Source organism: Monodon monoceros, unplaced genomic scaffold (assembly GCF_005190385.1).
Source record: "Monodon monoceros isolate NGI ecotype Baffin Bay Population unplaced genomic scaffold, NGI_Narwhal_1 Super_Scaffold_16, whole genome shotgun sequence".
Taxonomy (NCBI): domain Eukaryota; kingdom Metazoa; phylum Chordata; class Mammalia; order Artiodactyla; family Monodontidae; genus Monodon; species Monodon monoceros.
In genome coordinates this window covers 105,073,026-105,096,002 of record NW_021703772.1, presented here as the reverse complement: position 1 = coordinate 105,096,002, position 22,977 = coordinate 105,073,026, and the positions used below count along the sequence as shown (strand labels likewise).

The following is a 22,977-nucleotide window of genomic DNA, read 5'->3' as shown; positions in this document are numbered from 1 at the left end:
TTATTTCTGCATGATATAATTGTTCATTTCTGTTTTGGGAGGGAAAAGAGTAAGTGATATCTGACCCAGACGCAACCCTGCATTGAATAGGAGGAAGCATTGATCCTGACAGCCCTCCTTGTTTCCACAAAGCAACTCATTCACGGCCATGCTTCCTGCCTGCCTGTGTTCCAGGTCCACAGCTACCTACCTCCACCCTGGCTTTGGCTCCTGACCCAGGCCCAGCTGTTGCCCCTTACACTTCAGTTGAATTTGGCCTCAGCATCTCTCTTAGATAAGGTTTTCTTTTAGTAATAACAATAGTGGCATTTCAATAGGCACATGAAAACATGCTCAACATCACTAACTATTAGAGAAATGCAAATCAAAACTACAATGACGTACCACCTCACACCAGTCAGAATGGCCATCATCAAAAAGTCTACAAGTAATAAATGCTGGAGACAGTGTGGAGAAAAGGGAACCCTTCTACTCTGTTGGTGGGAATGTAAGTTGGTGCAGCCAACATTGGAAACCCCCAATTTCCAGCCAATATTGGAACCCCCCCATAGTCTCTCAACTGTGGAAACAGTATGGAGCTTCCTTAAAAAACTAAAAATAGAACTACCATATGATCCAGCAATCCCACTCCTGGGCATATGTCAAGGCAAAACTCTAATTCAAAAAGATAAATGCACCCCTATGTTTATAGCAGCATTATTCACAATAGTCAAGATAAGGAAACAACCTAAATGTCCATCGACAGATGAATAGATAAAGAAGATGTGGTACATATATACAACGGAATATTACTCAGCCATAAAAAAGAATGAAATAATGCCATTTGCAGCAACATGGATGCAAGTAGAGATTATCATACTAAGTGAAGTAAGTCAGAAAGAGAAAGACAAATACCATATAATATCATATGTGGAATCTAAAAATCTAAAATATAACACAAATGTTTTAAAATATAAATTAGAAACAGACTCACAGACATAGAGAACTGACTTGTGGTTGCCAAGAGGGAGGTGGGGTGGGGGAGGGATGGATTAGGAGTTTGGGATGCAAACTATTATATAGAGAGTAGATATACAACAAGGCCCTACTGTACAGCACAGGGAATTCTATTCAATATCCTGTGATAATCCATAATGGAAAAGAATATTTATAAAAGAATATATATATATAACTGAATCACTTTCCTGAACAGCAATAACACAACATTGTAAATCATTGTAAATCAACTGTACTTCAATAATTAAAAAAGAATAGTGGCATTTATGGACTAGTTTTATACAACGGGCCCTATGCTTAGGGCTTACTTTCACTATTTTTTTCTTTAACTTTTTAGCTAGATATTACTATTTGCTCCACTTGAAAGCTGATGAAAAAGATGGCATACAGAGGTTTAACAGCTTGACTAAGGCCTTAGAGCCAAGGGGTGCAGTTGTAGCCCCTCTGGTCCTACACACACTGCCTCGCCTCCAGCAACTTCTATTCCAGTTCCACTGAGGAACCATCTATCTCCTTGAAGACCAGGGTGAACAACTGGTCTTGGTTTGCCTGAAACTTTCTCATTTTTAAAACTGAAAGTCCCAGGCTCACTGACACACTATGCCCCTAACCTAGGCAGCCTGGCATGCACTTGGTGAGCCTTCTGCTGTCCCCACTATGGGGAAGCAAAGGAGACGTGGTGGACATTTATAGTAGCGGAAACCCCCAATAGTTTCTCAATGGCATAAATCAGCCCCTCCTATTTCCTCTGCCAGAGCCACCCAATGCTCTCTACCTACTAGCAAGTTTCACACCAGGGGCTGGATTCAGACCATCTTTCTAATTCTTACCGTGAGTGCTGGTCCTGGCTGAAATTGCTAGTCTAGGGTTCATTTCTCTAAATGGATATCTTTTTACAGATTCACAGACACCAGAGTCTGAAACAGCCTGATTGGTTCAGCACATATTTATTTATTCATTTTTGTCTGAATCAATTTACAAAATTTTAACCTTAGGTTAATTGGACAATGGGGGACTTCCCTGGTGGTGCAGGGGTTAAGAATCCACCTGCCAGTGCAGGGGACATGGCTTCGAGCCCTGGTCCAGGAAGATACCACATGTCGCAGAGCAGCTAAGCCCATGTGCCACAACTACTGAAGCCCGCATGCGTTGAGCCCGTACTCCGCAACAAGAGAAGCCACCACAATGAGAAGGCTGCGTGCGCACCGCAATGAAGAATAGCCCCTTCTCGCTGCAACTAGAGAAAGTCCGTGTGCAGCAACAAAGACCCAATGCAGCCAAAAATTAATTAATTAATTTTAAAAATTGGATAATGGAGTAAATCATGTATATTTCAGCATTCAAGCAAGAACTCATTGGAAATTCTAACTTCAGTGTATCCCCACCCCCTACATTCAGGTTAGAAGGGCACCTGCAGTGGAACTGACACCCTAGAGAGCCCCCCTCTGACCACCCTCTGGTCACATCCTGTGTCATGGGGGTGGTGTTTGCAAACCAAGGGGAAATGGCGATAGGAAGCTGTCATCACCCTCCTAAACTTAGTCTTCCTACCCAGCTCCCCAGAGTTTCCTGCCTGAACAGCTCTGAAACAGCTTCAAGGGCCTGAACTATTCTCTCCACTGTCCGTCCTCCTGAGGATGGACCACGGACCCATACATAGGTCCCAGGAGTGGCCAAGGGGGTTTCCACTGTAGACAGGGCTTGGACATGTGGGATGTTCATTTGTCAAAGAAGGAAGTAGAACAGATTTTATTCAACTGTTTGTTAGCTTATTTGTAACTTTTGACTCTCTCCTCAGGCCCTATGAGTATTCAAGTGGGGCCTTTATAATATTTTATTGATAATGACAATCATTTAGCCTAAGCTCACCTGGCCTCAGAATGTCTTATTAAATAGTTAAAACCTACCACCACACCCTTAACTGCAGCTAAAATAATACTATAAGGAATTTTATTAAGTGTTCTTTTACTTCCTCTTAATAAAAACAATATTTGGGGTATAATACTGGAATTGGCATATCTCCCTCATCATGTTCTACACAATTAGTTTACTTTTCAATATGTACATCTCACTGTTATAAAACTTGGAGAAACATGCAATTAGCAAGTTCACAGATCAAAAAAATTTAAATTTAAAACTGGACAGAAAAATGGCACCAAGGAATGTGGTTTCAAGTCTTATATACATGCAGAGGCCAGGATAAGGACCACAGCCTGTGCTTGGATCTTGAGAGATTATCCCTCCTTCAGAGAGAAACGCTGTCACCAGAATGACTTCCGGTGATCGGCTATGCATACCTAGACTCAAATCCTATTTCTGTTACTCGATGACTTGAGGCATAGGAATGGGAGGGTCATTAGTCACTCTTGTCTTTTATGTCTGTGATATAGAATGTAATAATCTCCCTCACTAGGCTGCTTGAGGGACTCAACAAAATCACAAAATAGGAGCTTGGTTGTTTTCTTCCATTGTTTCCCCTTATTTCCACTTTGCCCCTACTTATTTCCCTTTTCCTTATTTTATTTTCTTCCATTTATTTCTCTCTTTCTACCGTAGTCTTTCAACTGAGTTTCCCACCAACCCCCCCAATAAAGGACCAATAACAATTATACTACCACATGTTATGATCTGCAAAACAGTTACCCTTGTGATCTGTAGTTATTTTGATCACCCAATGAAAAGTTGTATTATGTCCAGCCAGACCTTTAATCATGTCTGAGCTCCAAGAGGAGGTCCATTAGGGCAGTACTAAGCCAAGGTAAGGGCAGCAATAGGTGGTCTCTGACTATGGTGGCCCATCAGGAACGCCTTATGGGAAGAAAAGTAGGGTGTAAATTGGTATCTTTATAATGCACAGAAATAAACTTTTAAAATTTACTTAACAAATATTTATTGAGTGTGTATTATGTACCAGATACAAATCTACAGAAATAGAGTAAAAAAAGATAATCTTGACCCTAATGATGAGCTTTAGTTCTATGGCTGGGTTGGGAATGAAGAGATAGACAATTAAAAATAAGTAAATTTTGGGACTTCCCTGGTGGTGCAGTGATTAAGAATCCACCTGCCAATGCAGGGGACATGGGTTCAAGCCCTGGTCCGGGAAGATCCCACATGCTGTGGAGCAGCTAAATCAATGCGCCACAACTGCTGAAGCCCCCTTGCCTAGAGCCTGTGCACCGCAACGAAGAGTAGCCCCCACTCACTGCAACTAGAGAAAGCCCATGCACAGCAACAAAGACTCAACGCAGCCAAAAATGAATAAATAATTTTTTTAAAAAAGTAAATTTTATATACAAAATAGATAACCTACAAGGACCTATACGGAACTATACTCAATATTTTGTAATAACCTATAAGGGAAAAGAACCTGAAAAAGAATTAGCACAACACTCTAAATCAACTGTAAGTCAATAAAACAATAAAGTATACAATATGATGAAAACAATAAATAAGTAAAATAAAAAATTTCAACTTCAAAAAAAAGAATATATATATGTATAACTGAATGACTTTGCTGTACACCTGAAGCTAACACAACACTGTAAATCCAACTAACTTGCTTTTTACTTCAACTAAAAAAATTAATTTAATAACATATTATAAAGTGACAAGTGTTTTTGAAGAAACACTATGAATAAAAATAAATTAGAGGATGTGATTTTAGAAGTAAACATAAGGAATACCTTTTAAAGTCATGTATTCATTCTATTGCCTCAGTTCTTTCTTAAAGTACTTTTTTTGCGTGCGGTACAAAATTCAAAATGTTTCAGAAGAGTACACAGCAAAGAATAAAGTTTTTTCTTTGTTGACCCCACTTTCTTCTGATCTGCTTATCCGTATCCGTCCAGAGATTTCTGTGGGTCTATGCACTTTCAAGTCTATATATTATTTTCTATTTTTTTAAACACAGATACTGTTTACACTGCATTGCACACTGATTTTCCTTTTCATTGAACAATTTATACTGGAGATGGTTCCACATCAGAACATACAGGGCTCCCTCATTCTTTTTAATGGAAGCATAATACTTCTGCTCGGGTTTGTCAAGCACACATACAAAACAAGGTGAGTCCAAGGCCAAGGCCTGGCAGATACACATAGAGATAAAGGAGCCACTGTGAGATTCCGATGATGTGTGCCTTAGACAGTAAAGGGAAGAGTAGACAAATAGTACATCTCCCATGGCCCCTGCGTCCCACACACCAACACAGAGGACACTAAATATGAGGGCAGATGACCACAAGGTGAGTTGTTAGAGTCTTTATTGCTATAGATCTAATTCTAGACTTCGGCTTGAAACTGAGCAGGACCTTGTGAGGCTCCTGGGCACAAAAGCCTTTCTGTGTCCCCCCGTTTCTTGATTATAGGAAATAGGCTTATTTCAGCCTCCATGACCTTCCCTGAGTTCCAATGGACGGTTCAAACAGTTATTAATCAGGGAAGGGAGGGGATGCAGAGACGAGGGAGGAGTAGTCAAGAAACAATAGTGCAGCCTTGGGGTAGGATCCTGGTACCCCTAAGGGATACACACAACAATATCTTTGAGCTGTTCTGCAGATACTGAAACCTCCACCAGTTGGGAGAAGGTAACTGCATGCTGCCCACAAGCACGTAGACCCCAGACCTGTTGGAACCAGAAGGTTGATGATGCCGACTTCCAATTACCTCACCACCAACCAATCAGAAGAATGTCCATGAGCTGTTCACTCTCTCCTTTTTGAACCATTACTATAAAACTCCTCACTACCCCCTCCAGGTTGGGACACACGGTTTTGAGGGCATAAGTTTGCTGTGTCCCCCTTTGCCTGGCAGAGCAATAAAGCTATTCTTTTCTACTTCACCCAAAACTCTGTCTCCGAGATTTAATTTGGTGTCGGGATACAGAGGCCAGATTCAACATCAGGCTAAGCAATTCTATGTGATGCAACTCTATTCTAAGCATGCAGGGCAGAAAGCCTCATGCCTCCGCAGAACTTAGGGGGTGTCAAGAAACTGTATCAGGACAGTGTGGTATGGGGCCAGGAGGCAGGTGGCGATGGCCTTGGAGCCGCTAATTGCAGGCCTCCATCCTCTTGTGTCTCAGGAAGATGACAAGGTGTCTTGTCAAGACTCAGATCAGCTGTGGGGCATGGCTTTGGCTGTCTGGCCAAAGTGGACAGCGTGAGGTCACTGGGACACTCTGGCAGAGCCGTTTCCTTACAGGGATTACCATAATTTTTAATTAACCTCCTTTTGATGGACTTTTGGGCCATCTTCCAATCTTTTGTTATTCCTAACATATACCCCTTTGCACACATTTGCTTATAATTGTAGGATATATTCCTAGAAACAGAATTGTTGGATTGAAGAGCACTTGTTTCAATTTTGAAGATGTTGCCCTTTCTTTAATATTGTATTAATTATAGTCTCACTACAATAGATTAAATAGTTCTGGTTCCTTCATATCCATGCCACCATTATAAATTTTGTGTTCCCTGAAGTCTACGTTTAAAATATCATTGTAGTGTGAATTTGCATTCCTTCTTCTAATGAGTGAGGTTGTGCATCTTTTTATATATCTGAGAGTAATCTGTATTTTTTATATATTCATGTTCTTTACCTATTTTTCCATTGAGTTACCTTTTTAAAAATTATTTGTGGGGGCTTCTTATTCATTAATTAAATTTTGAAATACTTTTCCAAGTTCTTGGGAGGATGATATCATTCTGTATTTTTTTGTGGAATTGCATGTGGTTTTTAAAATATTTTATATGTACAAAATTTTTCTTATATTTTATTTCCAGGTTTCTAAACTTTATGTCATACTTAGAAGGATCTCCAACAATCTTTGATTATAAAAGTACTATCTAGGGAATTCCCTGGCTGTGGAGTGATTAGGACTCAGTGAGCTCACTGTGGGGACCTGGGATGATCCCCGGTCAGGGAACTAAGATCCTGCAAGTGTGGCCAAAATAAAATAAAATAAAAGCACAGCCTCATATTTTCTTTAAAACTTCAATAAAACTTATATTTGAAGATGTACATGTATTTTAAATGCTTAGAGTGTTTAGTTTAATATAGCTTTTTCTTACCAAGAATTCTTATTAAATATATTTATTTTTTAAAAATGTCTTTTTAGTATTTATAACATAAATCACATAGTTATTTATTTATTTATTTTTGGCTGCGTTGCGTCTTCATTGCTGCATGCAGGCTTTCTCTAGTTGCAGCGAGCAGTGGCTACTCTTCATCATGGTGCACGGGCTTCTCATTGCGGTGGCTTCTCTTGTGGCAGAGCATGGGCTCTAGGGGCAAGGGCTTCAGAAGTTGTGGCACGTGGATTCAGTAGTTGTGGCTCGTGGTCTCCAGAGCACAGGCTCAGTAGCTGTGGTGCACAGGCTTAGTTGCTCCGCAGCAACTAAGCCCAGACCAGGGCTCAAATCCATGTCCCCTGCATTGGCAGGCGGATTCTAAACCACTGCACCACCAGGGAAGTCCCAAATCACATATTTTAAAAATATGTTTTTAATAGGTTTGATACTGGTAAGGTGCCTATGTTAAAAAGGATAACTGAGCACTCTTGATAAGAAACGAATGCTTGGGGGGACCTTCAAGATGGCAGAGGAGTAAGACATGGGGATCAGCTTCCTCCCCCAAAATACATCAAAAATACATCTACATGTGGAACAACTCCTACAGAACACCTACTGAACGCTGGCAGAAGACCTCAGACTTCCCAAAAGGCAAGAAAATCCCCATACACCTGGGTAGGGCAAAAGAAAAAACAGAGACAAAAGAATAGGGATGGGACCTGCACCTCTGCGAGGGAGCTGTGAAGGAGGAAAAGCTTCCATACACTAGGAAGCCCCTTCACTGGCAAAGATGGGGAGGAAGCTTTGGAGCCATGGAGGAGACCACAGCAACAGGGGTGTGGAGGGCAAAGCAGAGATTCCCACACAGAGGATTGGTGCCGACCAGCACTCACCAGCCTGAGAGGCTTGTCTGCTCAACCACTGGGGTGAGTGGGGGCTGGGAGCTGAGGCTCAGGTTTCGGAGGTCAGATCCCAGGGAGAGGACTGGGGTTGGCTGCGTGAACACAGGCTGAAGGGGGCTAGTGTGCCACAGCTAGCCAGGAGGGAGGCCAGGAAAAAGTCTGGACCTGACTAAGAGGCAAGAGACTATTGTTTCAGGGTACGCGAAGAGAGGGAATTCCTTTCCCATGGGCCCACAGAAGGCAGAGCACCACCTAAGCGAGCTCCAGAGATGGGCGTGAGCTGCAGCTATCAGCTCAGACCCCAGAGACGGGCGTGAAATGCTAACGCTGCTGCTGCAGCCACCAAGAAGCCTGTGTGCAAGCACAGGTCACTATCCACACCCCGAGGGAGCCTGTGCAGCCTGCCACTGCCAGGGTCCCATGATCCAGGGACAAGTTCCCCAGGAGAACACACAGTGTGCCTCAGGCTACTGAAACATTAAGCCAGCCTCTACTGCCGCAGGCTTGCCCCACATTCCAATTATAACTACCATACCCCTCCTTCCCCCTGGCCTGAATGAGCAAGAGCCCCCAAATCGGCTGCTGCTTTAACCCTGTCCTCTCTGGGCAGGAACAGATGCCCTCAGGTGACCTACACGCAGAGGTGGGTCCAAAACCAAAGCTGAACCCCAGGAACTGTGCGAACAAAGAAGAGAAAGGGAAATCTCTCCATACAACCTCAGGAGCAGTGGATCAAATATCCACAATCAACTTGATGTACCCTGCATCTGTGGAATGCCTGAATGGACAATGAATCGTCCTAAAACTGTGGCAGTGGACTTTGGGAACAACCGTAGAACTTGGGGTTTGCTGTCTGTGATCAAGTAATCAAACTTTGCTTAAAGGGAGAAAGGTGCAGCCGCACAGCACAGGGAGATCAGCTTGGTGCTTTGTGACCACCTAGAGGGGTGGGATAGGGAAGGTGGGAGGGAGGGAGACGCAAGAGGGAAGAGATATGGGAACATATGTATATGTATAACTGATTTACTTTGTTATAAAGCAGAAACTAACACACCATTGTAAAGCAATTATATTCCAATAAAGATGTTAAAAAAAATCAAACAAATGCTGGAGGGGATGTGGAGAAAAGGGAACCCTCTTACACCATTGGTGGGAATGTAAATTGGTGCAGCCACTATGGAGAACAGTATGAAGGTTTCTTAAGAACTAAAAATAGAGTTGCCATATGATCCAGCAATCCCACTCCTGGAAATATATCTGGAGAAAACTCTAATTCGAAAAGATACATGCACCCCAATATTTATAGCAGCACTATTCACAATAGCCAAGACACAGAAGCAGCAATCTAAATGTCCATCAACAGATGAATGGATAAAGAATATGTGGCATATATATATATACACACACACACTGATACAAACATACATGCATATAATGGAATACTATTCAACCATAAAAAAGAATAAAATAATACCATTTGCAGCAACATGGATGGACCTAGAGATTGTCATACTAAGTGAAGTCAGAGAAAAACAAAAATCATATGATGTCGTTTATATGTGGAATCTAAAATATGACACAAATGAACTTATTTACAAAACAGAAACAGACTCACAGACATAGAGAACAAACTTACAGTTACCAAAGGGGAAAGGTGGGGGAGGGATAAATTAGGAGTTTGGGATTAACATATACACACTACTATATATAAAACAGACAAACAACAAGGAACTACTGTATAGCACAGGGAACTATATTCTATATCCTGTAAATAAACCATAATGGAAAAGAATATGAAAAAAGCATATATATATATATATATATATATATATATATATATATATGTATGTATAACTGAATCACTTTGCTGTACAGCAGAGTCTAACACTACATTGTAAATCAACTATACTTCAATAAAAAAACAGACCTTAGATTCAGATTCAGATATCCTATTTAGCAGTAAGGGTGTTCATATTGTTTCTGGGTGACTGAAGTAAGGAAATTTTACTTCCCAGGTTTTTGCGCCTACTTAGTGGTAAAGTGGTAATTGCGACCCAGGATTCCTGTCCCTGGTGCCCCTTTCTCTCCACACAGCCTTGAAGGTGAATCTTCAAAGGCTGGAGAGCTCCAGTTGTTCGAGAGACTTCTCCCAACACCTACCTCTCCTGTTCCAGTGCAGCCAATGTCAATGTCACTGTTATCGTCAGTCTGTCTTCTTTTATGTTCATATGAACAAGCTGGCTGCATACTTTGGAAGGGGCTTGGATTCTCTGAAGCAGAGTTTGCTTCATAGGAACATTTCAAGGTGTTTTCCCCCCCTCCCCCAGGAAATACTTCTTACAAGGCACCAAAAAATTTAGACATTTCTAGAAGAAATCTGTTCCAACTTCACAAATTCAGTGACATCTTTGGATGTCTCTCCCTAAATGCTGACATTCACTTTAATGGCACTCAGCTGTGATTCCATACAGATCATCTACACTGGAGACCACAGGTAGTGATAACTTGAAAACAAATGTTGAATCAAGCAACTGGGTGAATTTTAGAATCACCTCTCGAGTCATTAGAGGTCAAGTATATGGGGACCTAATGAAACTTCATGATGGTTTTGTGTTATTTATTGTCCTCAAGTTCCTAAACAATATCTCTTTGCTTTAAGATAATTTCAGTAATGTTTTTACAATCACTTAAACAAATAAGAATGATTGATACTCATAGATTTCCAGTTATCAGCAACTAAAAAAAAAAAAAAAAAACTGCCTGGTATTTTGCATCCTGGGTCAAAGAGCGACAGATTCTCTTTTGAAGTTAATGAATGGCATATCTTATCAACAGTGTGCTAAAGTAAGATTAGGATCAAAAGAGATCTTTCTTACAGTTCATGATAGAGATTGGAAAAAAGTCAGATCCTAAGTTTTCAATGATTCATCTCCACCTCCACTGTTCCTGTATGTATCCACTAGTGATTGACTTTGTCTCCTAACAGGGTTTCTAACCATCTGTCCAGCAACATGCTCCGCCCACCTATAGACAGATCTAAACTACAGAGTAGCTTCAGAGTAACCTTTAGAGTAACTGCTCTAAAATAGTTGTTCTCAGACAGTAGGGTGCATCGGAGTCTCCTGGAGGAGTTTTAAAAACCAATGATTGAGCCCCTCCCCCTGAGTTTCTGATTCTGTAGGTTTGGATAGGACCTGTGTATTTTCGTTTCTAACAAATTTTGATGGGGTGCTAATTGTACTGGCCCCTGAAACACATGTTCAGAATGACTCCTCTAAAACATAAGTCTGCCCATGTCACTACTCTGCAAAAAATCCTTCAGTGGCTCCTTTTCCCCCACAGTTTAAGCTCCTTAACATGGGTCACAGGGTCCATCATTACCTGGGTCTTCCCTAATTCTTACGTTTTATCTCTCACTGCCTCAAGTGGTGTGTTGATACAGGTTTAAAATCTGGCTGTTCAGTGTGTGACGCACACACACAGACACACAGACTCATCTCTGTATATGTATGTGTGTGGGCACACACATGCATTCAGACGTTAGGTCATTTTACCGATATAAGCGATGTGTAGACACAATTTACAAATAATAATAAAATATACAATAAACTGTATTATAAATTCCATAAAACCAATTGATTTTTATAGAATGCTTTCGTTGATTTTTCACTGAACTCTTTTACCTGTAATCACACAGTCTCTTGTCACTTATTCTTTTTTTTTCTTAATTTTGTAAAACAACATAGATATAAAAAGTATTCTTAACACACAGGCTGGAGAAAACAGACTTCAAGCCAGACTTGGTCACCAGGCTGTAGTTTGCCTATCCCTGGTCTAGACAATCAACAAAACAATAAATCAAAACCTGACTTATAGGATTTACCAATATCCATGGTGTAAATATCTCCGCTACAATGGATTTCAAACCATCAAACGGATGTCATTAAATATGGAATTGGAAAGAGATGCACTGTAGCAATCCAATATAGTGTATTTCCACCACACAGATACAACAGAAGTAAAGAAAACCTCAAATACATATAGATAGATGCATAAAGAGACACATAGAATAAAATAAAGTAACTAGGCATCAATGAATTTAGTACATTTTAAAAATACTTCGATGGATTATAAGTTTAAATAACTGGGGTTTTCGTAATGGCTGTTTTTACCAGCCAGCTTCCAAACTTCCTGAAAATCTACCAGCTGGCCTTCATGAGTCAGTACCAGCTAGCCCTCACACACCACTGCTGGACGATTGTTTCAAATCCCATAGATACTGGACTGTGACATTTCATGTCCCGTACCCTGCACAGGGTCCTCTCTGACCTGGCCTGCCTTTTTCACCATTCTCATCAGGCTAACCCTACTCTCCTTTCAAGACTTAGCAGCATCTCCTGCTGGAAGCATTCCACCCCCATTCAAGGTTGAGCCAAGTGCTCTCTGCCTAGGATCCCGCAGTGCCCAGTGCCGCTCTCCAAGGTAGCTTTCACCTCCTTGCTCTGCAGTGGGTGTTCCAGGCCTGACTCTGCTATTAGACTGTAAGCATCTCCAACTCAGGGACTCTGCTTTAGTCATCTCTGATTGGTATTGCCTAGAAGAGAGCCTGGTATACAGTGGTAGCACAATATATACTTCTTGAACTGAACTACTAGCAAAGATGGTTAAATCTTGTCCGCTAGTCTTGCAAAGCTTCTGACCAATACACAAGGACAGTTAGTTCTTTCTTGCTCTTTTGTAGAACTAACTGTCCTTGTGTATTGGTCAGAAGTCTACATAGGAATGAAGGTGAAAAACAAGAGCCTATCATGCAGATTTTCAATTTCTTTGGATTTTATTATTTATTTTATTAAGGTATAATTGACCTAAAATTTTATATTAATATAATTTCTGTATTTTCCATGACCTCGGCTAACTGAAGCTGATTTTCGAAAAAAAAGAATTACTGAATGTAAGCAAGAGACTAGATGGTGATACAGGAAAGCTACCAGAAAAAAAAAAAAAAAAAGAAGTTTTAAAAAGTAAAAAGGAGCCTTGCTGATTTTAAAATGCACACAATTAGCTGATGCCTTGCAAGGCGTTTCCCCAGGCTCACAGCTCAGACTCTCTCCGTGGACTCCCCCGTGGTTGGCTGACTGGGCTTAGAGCGAGGGTAAGAGAAGCCCCAGGGTAAGATCTGTCAGGGGCCCACATCTTCTCACTTGCTCTTTTGCTACCTGATTTTTTTACTGATCATGAGCAAGGGGCTTGGAGGTCTGCAGGGAGAATCAACTCACCTCATAGTCGATGTCTAGGGCATCCGCCTCGCCCTTGGTCCGGAAGTGCTGTGTGTGCCGGTCCACGGTGAAGTTCACATGCTTGCCGACCCGCTCGAGAAGGACGGAGTGCCAGTGCTGGTCATCCAGGAGGCTGCCCAGGGTGGCCGAGGGGGGGCTGCTGCTGAGCCGAGGTTTGCTGTCATCTGTGAAGGGGATGGAACACGGGATGGCTCTGTGCCCAAGGGCAGCCTGAAGCACTAGAACGTTCTGCTAGCAAGTCCAACTCTCTCTATCCAAAGGTAAAGGATGATTCCCTGCCTGCAGACCCAGAACCGTGCTGGGCTTGGGAAGGAATACCAACATTTTCCCACAGATTGCAGGACCAAAATCTCAGTCAACTGATACACACACTCCCTTCTACACGTGAAATGACATGTTAGGACTTGAGAAACCATATCCTGATGGCCATATGAATGATATTGAAAATAGGACTTGTCACATTTAGAAAGAATACATATTCTTTGCATGTGAATGGCTCTTGAAAGGAGAAAGTGAATCTTTAGCTGTGTTTTGGAGGAATAGTGAATGCTGGAGAAGTAGAGGGAAGACCGTGGCCCCAATGAGTTGGGTAGATTTGTGGGCGAAGGAAACGGGGAGGAAATAATCATTTTAGCTGCCATTTTCAAATGCCTACTCTATCAAGGGCACTTAACTAGGGATTTTATAACCTCCAAGTTTGATGCTCTAAGACAAAATGATTACCTGCATTTGACAAATTAGGAAACTGTGGTCCGGTGAGGGTAAGCATGCCTAGGTAGAGATGCAGCCAGCGTTCAAATCCAGGTCTCGACCCTTTTGACTGACCAGGGCAAGGGTCCTATGATTCACCCTAAACTGAGCTTGGAAGATACCCCTTGGGAGAATGTGAGAGATTCCGGTGGAGAGGTACATTTTTCAATCAAGTCTGCCCGTTTCCCCTCCTGTCTCTCCTCCAATTTTATGGACTTCCTGCCTGTATCCTTCTGTCAAAAAGATTAAAGCTTTTTTTTTTTCTTTGTTCTTTGTTCCTGTAGAATGGCTTAGCCTTAGCAAAACGAACAGCTCAATGCAACTAATTTTACTTACATGTAAACCTTCCAATTTTTGAATATTTTATGCGTTCGGTACACTTAGTAACTGAAAGCTAAATGTCTCTCTTCTCTCTCCTAAGACATGTTTTACAGAACAACTGCAGCAGCCTGCTCCGTGGTGCAGCATTTAAGGGGCTGGAGTTGCCATTTCCACTGTAGGCTGCTCACTCCTACCTCCATTATGGCCCCAAGTCACTGCTTCCTGCATGAAATAACACTTCGTTGCTTCCTATGGGGGTTGGGGGGAGGCACCCAGATGACTGTAATTGAAAAATAAGAGCTGATGAGTTCATAGCTGCCTTTAATTGATTTATTCATTGACATATTGATTTGTTCCACATCTTCTGAGTTCTTAAAATGTGTCAAATTATGCAAATACATTAATAGATCTTTTTCTTTTTCTTTCTCCCTCACCTCTCTCCCTCCCTCCTTCCTTCCCTCTTTCCTTCTCTCTCTCCTCCTTTCCTTCTTCCTTCTTTCCTTCCTTCTTCCTTTCCTCCCTTCGTCCTTCCTTCCTTCCTTCCTTCCTCCCTCCCTTCCTTTCATCTTTCCATCCATCTACAAAAAGGTGTTGATATCTACCTGACTTGCTTACAGTGACAAATGATGTATACAGGAGATACAGAGTTAAAAGGCACACTTCCCTCTCTGAAAGTTTTAATGTGGAGACTCAATAAGTGAATTGATAAAAAGCATGCTGGTGGTATTAACAGCCGTTAATGCAGGGAGCCATGGAAATGCAGGGTAGGGAGCTGTGGAGGCCGCTTTACAAAGTGGTGCCAGGCCTGATATTTGGCCAGAACAAGGAGCATTGCTACCCAGCCAGGAGAAGCACATGCCAAGGTTGGGGGTACAGGGGAACACCTAAAGGGATTCCACGCAGCAGAGTGCCATGACCACGTGACGCTGGTTTATCCCACCCAGGACCAGTGTGCTAGTGTGAGCTAGGTTACAGCCTGTGTTTACTTTTAAGAAATGGGAGCCATTGGTCAATTAATAAGTCAGGGATTATTGACTCAGATTAACATTTTAAGAAGGTTATTTTGACAGCTGTATGGGAATTTGATGAGAAGGCAAGGCTGCCAGAAAAACTGGCAGTCATCTAGATGGCGGACGAGGGGCTTAGGTAAAGAGAGCACAGGATGGATTTTCAGCCAGTGAGAAGGTGTTGGCATGTGGTGACCTGGCATGCCATTTGGATATTGGAGGTAGACATGGTAAAGGAAAGACCCACCTAGGGATGACTTTTAGTATGTTTGCTCAAGCAGGTAGGTGAAAAGTGGTACCAGTCAGAACAAAGAACACCAGTGTCCGTCTCTCTCCCCCACTTCTTCTACACACACACACACACACACACACACACACACACACACACACACACAACTTTTACTTATAAAATAAAACATGTCCAAAGGTTAATGATTGGTTGAAGGAAACAGTGTGCCTTATAAACTATTAATTCTAGGTAATAAGTCAAATAGATTTAATATCAGAGATTTCATTTTAAATTTGATGTGCACCTCCGACATTTTTTCTTAAAAACTAAAAAGGCATTTAACAATGATTCAGTAATAATAAGTCCAAAACATTAAAGGTTTGAAACTGTAAAGCCACTGAAAGTCACAAAATGAAAAAGTAAAGGAATCACATCTTTTCCTCCTAATTATTTGTTCTTATGTGTTGTGTTGGGTGGGTTTTAGTGATATGTTGACTTCTTTAGTAGAGCCAATAAAGACAAGGATTAAATTAAGTATTTTAATATTTTTCTACACTATTATTCCTACTTCATAAGAGAAATTTAATTTTGAATAGGTCAAACAGACTGTAAATTTTACTTGACTTTTTGGATAACGTAGTGAATCTTTCTTCTATCCTTGTTTGCATTTACTAAAACATTAACAGAAGTTTTGATTTCCTTTTTTCTTTTCTTCTTACATTTTAGAATGAGTATAAGTATCTTTGATAATGGGAAAAACAAATAAACTTCATTAAAAACATAATCCTTAACCTGCATAGCTGGTTCATTGAAAACTATACGAGTGATGTGTAAATTGTTGAATATCTCCTGCATTACAAGCATCTTTTTAACTAAAAAAATTGGTAGACATGACCTTATTTCACTGATCCTCTCCATTAACCATTCTATGCTAACACTCAGAAATCTTGTATGCACACAAATTGAGTGAAAGTTAGTCTGTTTAAACAATTGGATAAACAGGAAATTCTGCTCTTCATTAAATAGGATGTTTTAAATTGTATCTATAGTAGGTGTTACCTTGAAGAAAAAGGTTACTCCTAGGAAAGGTTCCATTTTACCTAGAAATGTTCAGTATTAGAAATTGCAATACAAACTTCATTCTCAAAAGATTATCAAACTCTTCATCCTGTAATACACATTTCAAGTTTTATCTCAGTGGCAATTATGGTTCAACTACTAGTTTTAACTCGTTTCCAATTTATTAAGGCAAGATAAAAATTCCTATGGGCAATTGTGGAGAACAAAGACAATAAAAATATCTGGAAGCTATCTTTTAGGCCAGAAACACATTAGGGGGGAAAATACCTCTTATTACTAATTAAATAAAAACTTGTTTTCATGTGGTTTGAGATATAATTAAAATGAAACAATGTAAATACTACTCAAGTCCCTAAAGCATATGGCAATTTTTATAGGAAGCTTGAAATGATTGCAAAATATTTCTAACTTGCTCTTCTCCCTCACCCCCATCCCCAACATACTATGGATAAGCATGTCAAATTGTTCACCCTTGGAACTAACATTTTTCTGACTAAGGGCATTATATTGCATTGTTTTCACCCAAAGTCTTCTTTGATTAAATCTTGCTTGGTCTTAACAGTTTAAACACTTTAACTTTCACAATCTGTGGATATCATATGGCCTAGCAAAAGGGAACAGAAACTTTCTTTTTTAAGATTGTATTTCAACAGAAAGTTACGTTGGAAAGGGTTTGATTTATTGTTGATGAGATAGGGGACCACTCACATGAAGGTCACCAATGCCTACCTCCACCCGACCTTCAGAATTAACCTTCCCACCTTAGTTGTTCAGGTTATCGATGTTGGTATTCACTTGTATTTTTAAGGTTCTCTTTTACTAAGTGAGGTAAGCATTTTACATAGGTTGTTTCCATTATTCCTGAACACAGCCTTACAAAAAGCTTCACCTCAAAGAAGCTACAAGACATACCTAAGGACACAAAGAATTAGGGTTACAACCAAGCTCTGACTCCAAAGCTAATGCTCTTACCACTACCCCTACTGGAAAAATTGATACTCCCACTTACCCTCATTTCTTATGTCCTGGCCACCTGCTTTCCACCATACATACGTGTGAGCTTATATAGCTTAATCAGAATACCAAGAAAAGGATTTGATGCATTGGGAAGCTGAGAGTTTTGGAAAGGAACATGGGGCAATCCTAAGAGGGAAGGACATGATGTAGAAGGTGAAGGCAAATTTCACCTTTGCAGGTTATCCAGGAGCATAAAGGCCCTTGTTTAGCCGAATTCAGAGCTGATGAATGTTCTCCTAAGTGCTCAAGGGAAGTCTTCCGAAGAAAATAAAAACTAACAGGACGCCATGCGACTGCAGCGGACTTGACCCTCAGATCAGAGCAAATCCTTACGTATCAAAAAAGCAATGAAATACATCTTTCTTGTACTGTTAAAGTTGTTAAAAATTTTCTAAAGTTTATTCAATAAAACATTCTCTAGATTTAGGAGTCATGGTTCAAGTCTGACTCCTAAGCTGTATCCATCTTCTGTGACTTTGTTATCTTAAAAAATGCTATCTTAATACAATTATGGTATGTGGTTTTGATGATACCTAATTATATATGTTTAGTTAATATTACAAAATTAGAAAGTAAATTGTAATAATTATTTTACTAGGCCTGGACCTCCTTGAAAATCAGAACTGGTAAATTCAACTTTTAACCTCCAGTGCATAGCTCAGTGCCTGGCTTAATGTACTCGTTCAGTGAATTCTTATTATAAGAATGACACAATTTACATAAAATGTGGAACAACTTATCCCATTGACACTTTGTCTGAAATGCCTGTGTTCCCTTCCTCTTTGTAATGAAATCTCCAGCTAACTCAAGGTGGATCCAGGAAGGCTTTCTGGACTCCTTTATCCTCTTCTGGTCTCTCCATTCTCAAAATATAACACATGGATACCAACTTCCCGATATTTAATTTGTAATTGTTTCATGAAGGTTTATAACATTTTAATGATGAATGTCAGGAACTTGGGGTTCGATTGGAGAGTGTTCTAATCTTGGGTTTACAGCTATGCATCTACGTGACCTATGTAGCCCGGGGCAACCTACTGGACATCACTGACCATCAGTTTCTCCATCTGTAAAATGGGTTTGGATATAGTTTGTAGGATTGCCATGTGATACAAATGAAATATATATGTAAAATGTCTAGCACAGTGCCTAAGTGAGGGCTCTCAAAAAATGGCAACATTAAAAAACATCTTTTGTAGTATTTAGTCCAGGTCCAGAAACACAATAAATGTTTTATAAATACATATGAGTTGGCTTATCAAAACGCTTGAATTTCAAAAAGCTAAAGTAAATGTTCATTGGACTCTCTGGAGAATGTTCAGACTGTTCACTGATATCCCAAGCTATCTCAGTGAGTTGGTTATGCAGTCAAATGCTTTGCCTCTGAACCCATACTTGGCCCCCCAAGGACAGTGTGCTCCACACGTGGTTATGCTATGCCAAGATTCTCGCTTTCCTATGACTGTCATATTACACAAACATTATGCCTCAGTTCAAAGGTGCTGGACTCTTGTAAGGATGAATGATCTGCATGTGCTATTGATGTTTTATTTAGTTCTCACCACAATTCCCCAGTCACGTAATGCCTCTGCTCTTTCATTCTCCCACCTGCATGTATGGGTTTGAGCTGTTGTAATTCTACTGAGGGCAAACTGCCACAGGTGATCTGAATGACATGTGTAGCATGGAAAGAGGAATCTTTATGAACCCCCTTATGGACTGAGAGAAGAAATCTCTCTCCCATTAGTAGCTCTAGAAATCTCACTGTTCTACCCAAAGAAAGTAGTCAAACACCTAGTTCAACTGCAGCATTGAAATGATCTTTCCAAGTCAGCCTCCATAGGAGTAACTAGGTAATATGAATCAGAATTTCGGCAAAGAGCATCACTTGTGAAGAACCACAGCACACTGTGTATACCTCCAAAGGCCATGGTATAGGTCATGCAGCTGTCCATGGTACTGAACCTCTCTACTCAGCCTGAATTTCTGAATTGTAAAGTCACAGATTAGATAAGGAACTGGAGAACTGTCACTAAAGGAAACACTGCTGCAGTGTCCACGTCAGCTGGGCAGAGAAAAACTTCCTCCCCTTCCTCCGTCATTGGCCATTGCCCCAGCACCATTTTGCAGCCCATTAACTTGGATTTTAGGATTCTTCCTTCCCCACTCCTGCTCTTGCTCTCTCTTTCTTCCTTTTTATTTCTTGATTCATTTCTTTAAAAAAAGAGCTTGATCATGTGTGGTATGAACTCTTTCCTCTTTGAAGGCTGTGTGGCAACATGGGAAGAACATGAATTTTATATCATATATTTTATATAAATAGCTAAGGAAAACACTTGGAAAATATACAAAAATGTTAATAGAAGGATGACTGAGTTGTAGGATTTTGAGTGATTTTTCCCTTCTTTATAGAGTGGTTTTTTTCCTTCAAGTTTTCTAAAACTGACATATATTTTATAATCTGAAAGTAAGTTTAAAACCTGGTAAATATAACTGGATTTTAATTGTGGCTATGCTAATTTATAGCTGTGTAATTTGAACAGGTGATATATCCTCCTTCAACCTAACATTCCACATGGGTAAATTGGAACTAATGTTTATGTACCTAATAGGGCTGCTCTGAGGATTGGATAGCATACTGGCACATTGTGGGCATTCTGCAAATATCATAGCAGGGAGAGTAGCTCAGGCTTGAGGGTCAGCAAGCCAAATGAGAATAATATGTATTTGTGTCAGGCTCTGATATATGAGATGAAAACCACTTTTTCCAATGTACTCAATTTGCCTCAAGTACCTACTTCAGGCTGGTGCTCTCCTAGTTTCCAGAGCTACAGTTATGAACAAAGTGTTATCTTTCCCTTGTGGAACGTATGTTACAGATTTTCTCTTATGGGCAAATCAAAGCGATTATCATTCCCCCTTTCCCCTTAACTTAGTGCTTCCAGAAATCTGCTGGCTGTAACAGAGTTACGCAGAGCTAAAGTACTAATATACGTCAGCATCTCTCTAGAGAAGGAACATAGAAATCTGTGCTATTTAACAAGTATCCTAGGTGACTGCTTAAAAGAGATAAGTACAGGAAACAGTCATGGTAAATGGATGGAAATGAGTAAAATCCATAAGCAGATGAAAAGATGAAGAAATTCCAAACTCTGCAGAAAACAGACTAAAGGAGATTTTCCATTATTGCCACCACAGTTAGAAATATGGGGCAGATGGAATCTGGAAAGAGAGAATTATTCTACTTGCTTTATATTGCAGCATGGAGCGGGTCTTCTTTACCTTAAAATACCCATTTCTTTCCAGGAAGACTCGCATAGCACAGGGTGTGGGACATTCAGATATTGTTGGTTGAATGATGAGTAATATTAAGAGCTTCACCGTGTTTATATACTGACAAAGAAAATTCATTTTGAATACTTTTAGCTTTCATGTTCGTGCCCTGGAAGATAGTAATAACCCCAGGTTAGAAATAAGTAAACTGAGGCTTGGGAGTTATGAACTTTCCCCATAATAAATAGCTAGCACCTGTCTGCAATTAAAATAAAATCTGTCACATGAGCACACCTCTTCCTTTCTATCCTGCTTTACTGTGTGTGAAGCTGCTGTACCTCATTGGGTTATGGATGTTGGAGCAGAGCTTTGGAGTGGTAATGGCACATTGGAATTGGGAATCCAAATGGCAGTCACTGACAGAATCAGTGTTACCTGCTTTACTAATGACAAGTCATAATAACTTTATCCACAACCCACAATGCTCTGTGAACCACAGAGTAACTGTAACTGGGTGTGTGTGTGTTCGGGGAGTTACTCCATCCATTCTCCTTTCACAAAAATTGAAGGCCAGTTAACAGACTGATGTATTTCTGCTGAATATTTATATGCCCACCATTCATAGAATTCACTGATACATTTCTTCTTTAGGTAAGTGAGCAAAACCGATTATGTTACTAGCAAAACCTCTTATTGCTCTCCTCTGAGTGAGACTCTCCTTCTAAAGATGCTTTTGCTAAATATTTAATTTAGTGCATTAGTTATCAATTTGATGAGTTAAAACTTGGGATCCAGGGGTTCTCCCTGCTACCCATGCCAATACTCACCATGGAGGCTAAGGAGATGCTCAGAAATGCCTCAAAATAAGGATCTACATTGTTTGGCTTTGGGGATGAGTTCACAACAGTCTTCATTTTTATGCTAATTACTAAAATAATTTATTACTAAATAATAATTACTAAAAGATAAAACTTATCTGTGATTTTTCCAGTCTTTCATCCAACTTGAGCTTACAAACTGAAGTCTGCTATGACTTTCCATCTTTACTACTTGATAGGGAATACTTGGTGACGGGTAATAATTCTCTTCCACAAATATACTCTCCACCCCTTCCCCTAAAACTAACATTTTCAATGGGAGGAAGGGATTCGTTCTTATAAAAAATGGTCACTTCCTTTTTCGTCAGCCTAACTCTTGGTCCTGGTTTCTTTTCCTCCAGTAGAGCTTTCTGGTTTGCCTTTTCATCTTTGGAAACTCTGCCCCCTGCCTTCTGCACTTGGCCCATACTTCCTTCCAAAGCACCTTTCACATAAAGGAGGGTGACCCTCTCTCTTTCTTCCCCTGGGATAGGAAGTTGATTACAAAGAAATGCAGACCTGCCAGTAGTGAGGCAGGCATGATGGATGTAGAAGCCTGAGTCCTAAATACAGAGAAGGCAGCAGGGCATCTCTAATAAATTAGCTGGCATTTGGCAAGTCTAGGGCTCACACTGGCACAGCCTGGACACTTAAATAAGACATGGCAATGCCCAGAAACTTAGATGTCATACATATGACCCCCTTATTCCCCCACAAAGAAACAAAAACAAACAAAAACAAACAAACAAAAACAAAAAACAAACCAGGAAAGATATTAAATGTTATATATATATATAAAAAAATGTTTTTCCTCCATTTTCCCCCGTAACTTAACTTTCATAAATGTAACAATTACAATAGACTATGAGCAAAAGCCTCATTATAATACATGTGCGTGTGTGTGTGTCTGTGTGTGCGCACGCGTGTGCATGTAAACTTGCTCAAGCTAAAGTTTGTTACTAAAAAAAGAGAAATATGGGGCTTCCCTGGTGGTGCAGTGGTTGGGAGTCCGCCTGCCAATGCAGGGGACATGGGTTCATGCCCCGGTTCAGGAGGATCCCACATGCCGCAGAGCAGCTGGGCCCGTGAGCCATGGCTGTTAAGCCTGTGTGTCCGGAGCCTGCGCTCCGCAACAGGAGAGGCCACAACAGTGAGAGGCCCACATACCGCAAAA

General features: G+C 40.5%; 1 protein-coding gene across 2 annotated transcripts in view; it reads right to left on the bottom strand.

Moving 5' to 3' along the window:
• CNTNAP5 (contactin associated protein like 5) overlaps positions 1 to 22,977 on the bottom strand; it is an 898,651-nt gene that overhangs the window by 429,826 nt on the left and 445,848 nt on the right. For both annotated transcript variants that reach the window (XM_029226145.1, XM_029226146.1), the window contains exon 6: positions 13,249 to 13,433. In XM_029226145.1, coding sequence (XP_029081978.1) covers positions 13,249 to 13,433 — 185 coding nt within the window. The remainder of the gene's footprint in view (positions 1 to 13,248; positions 13,434 to 22,977) is intronic.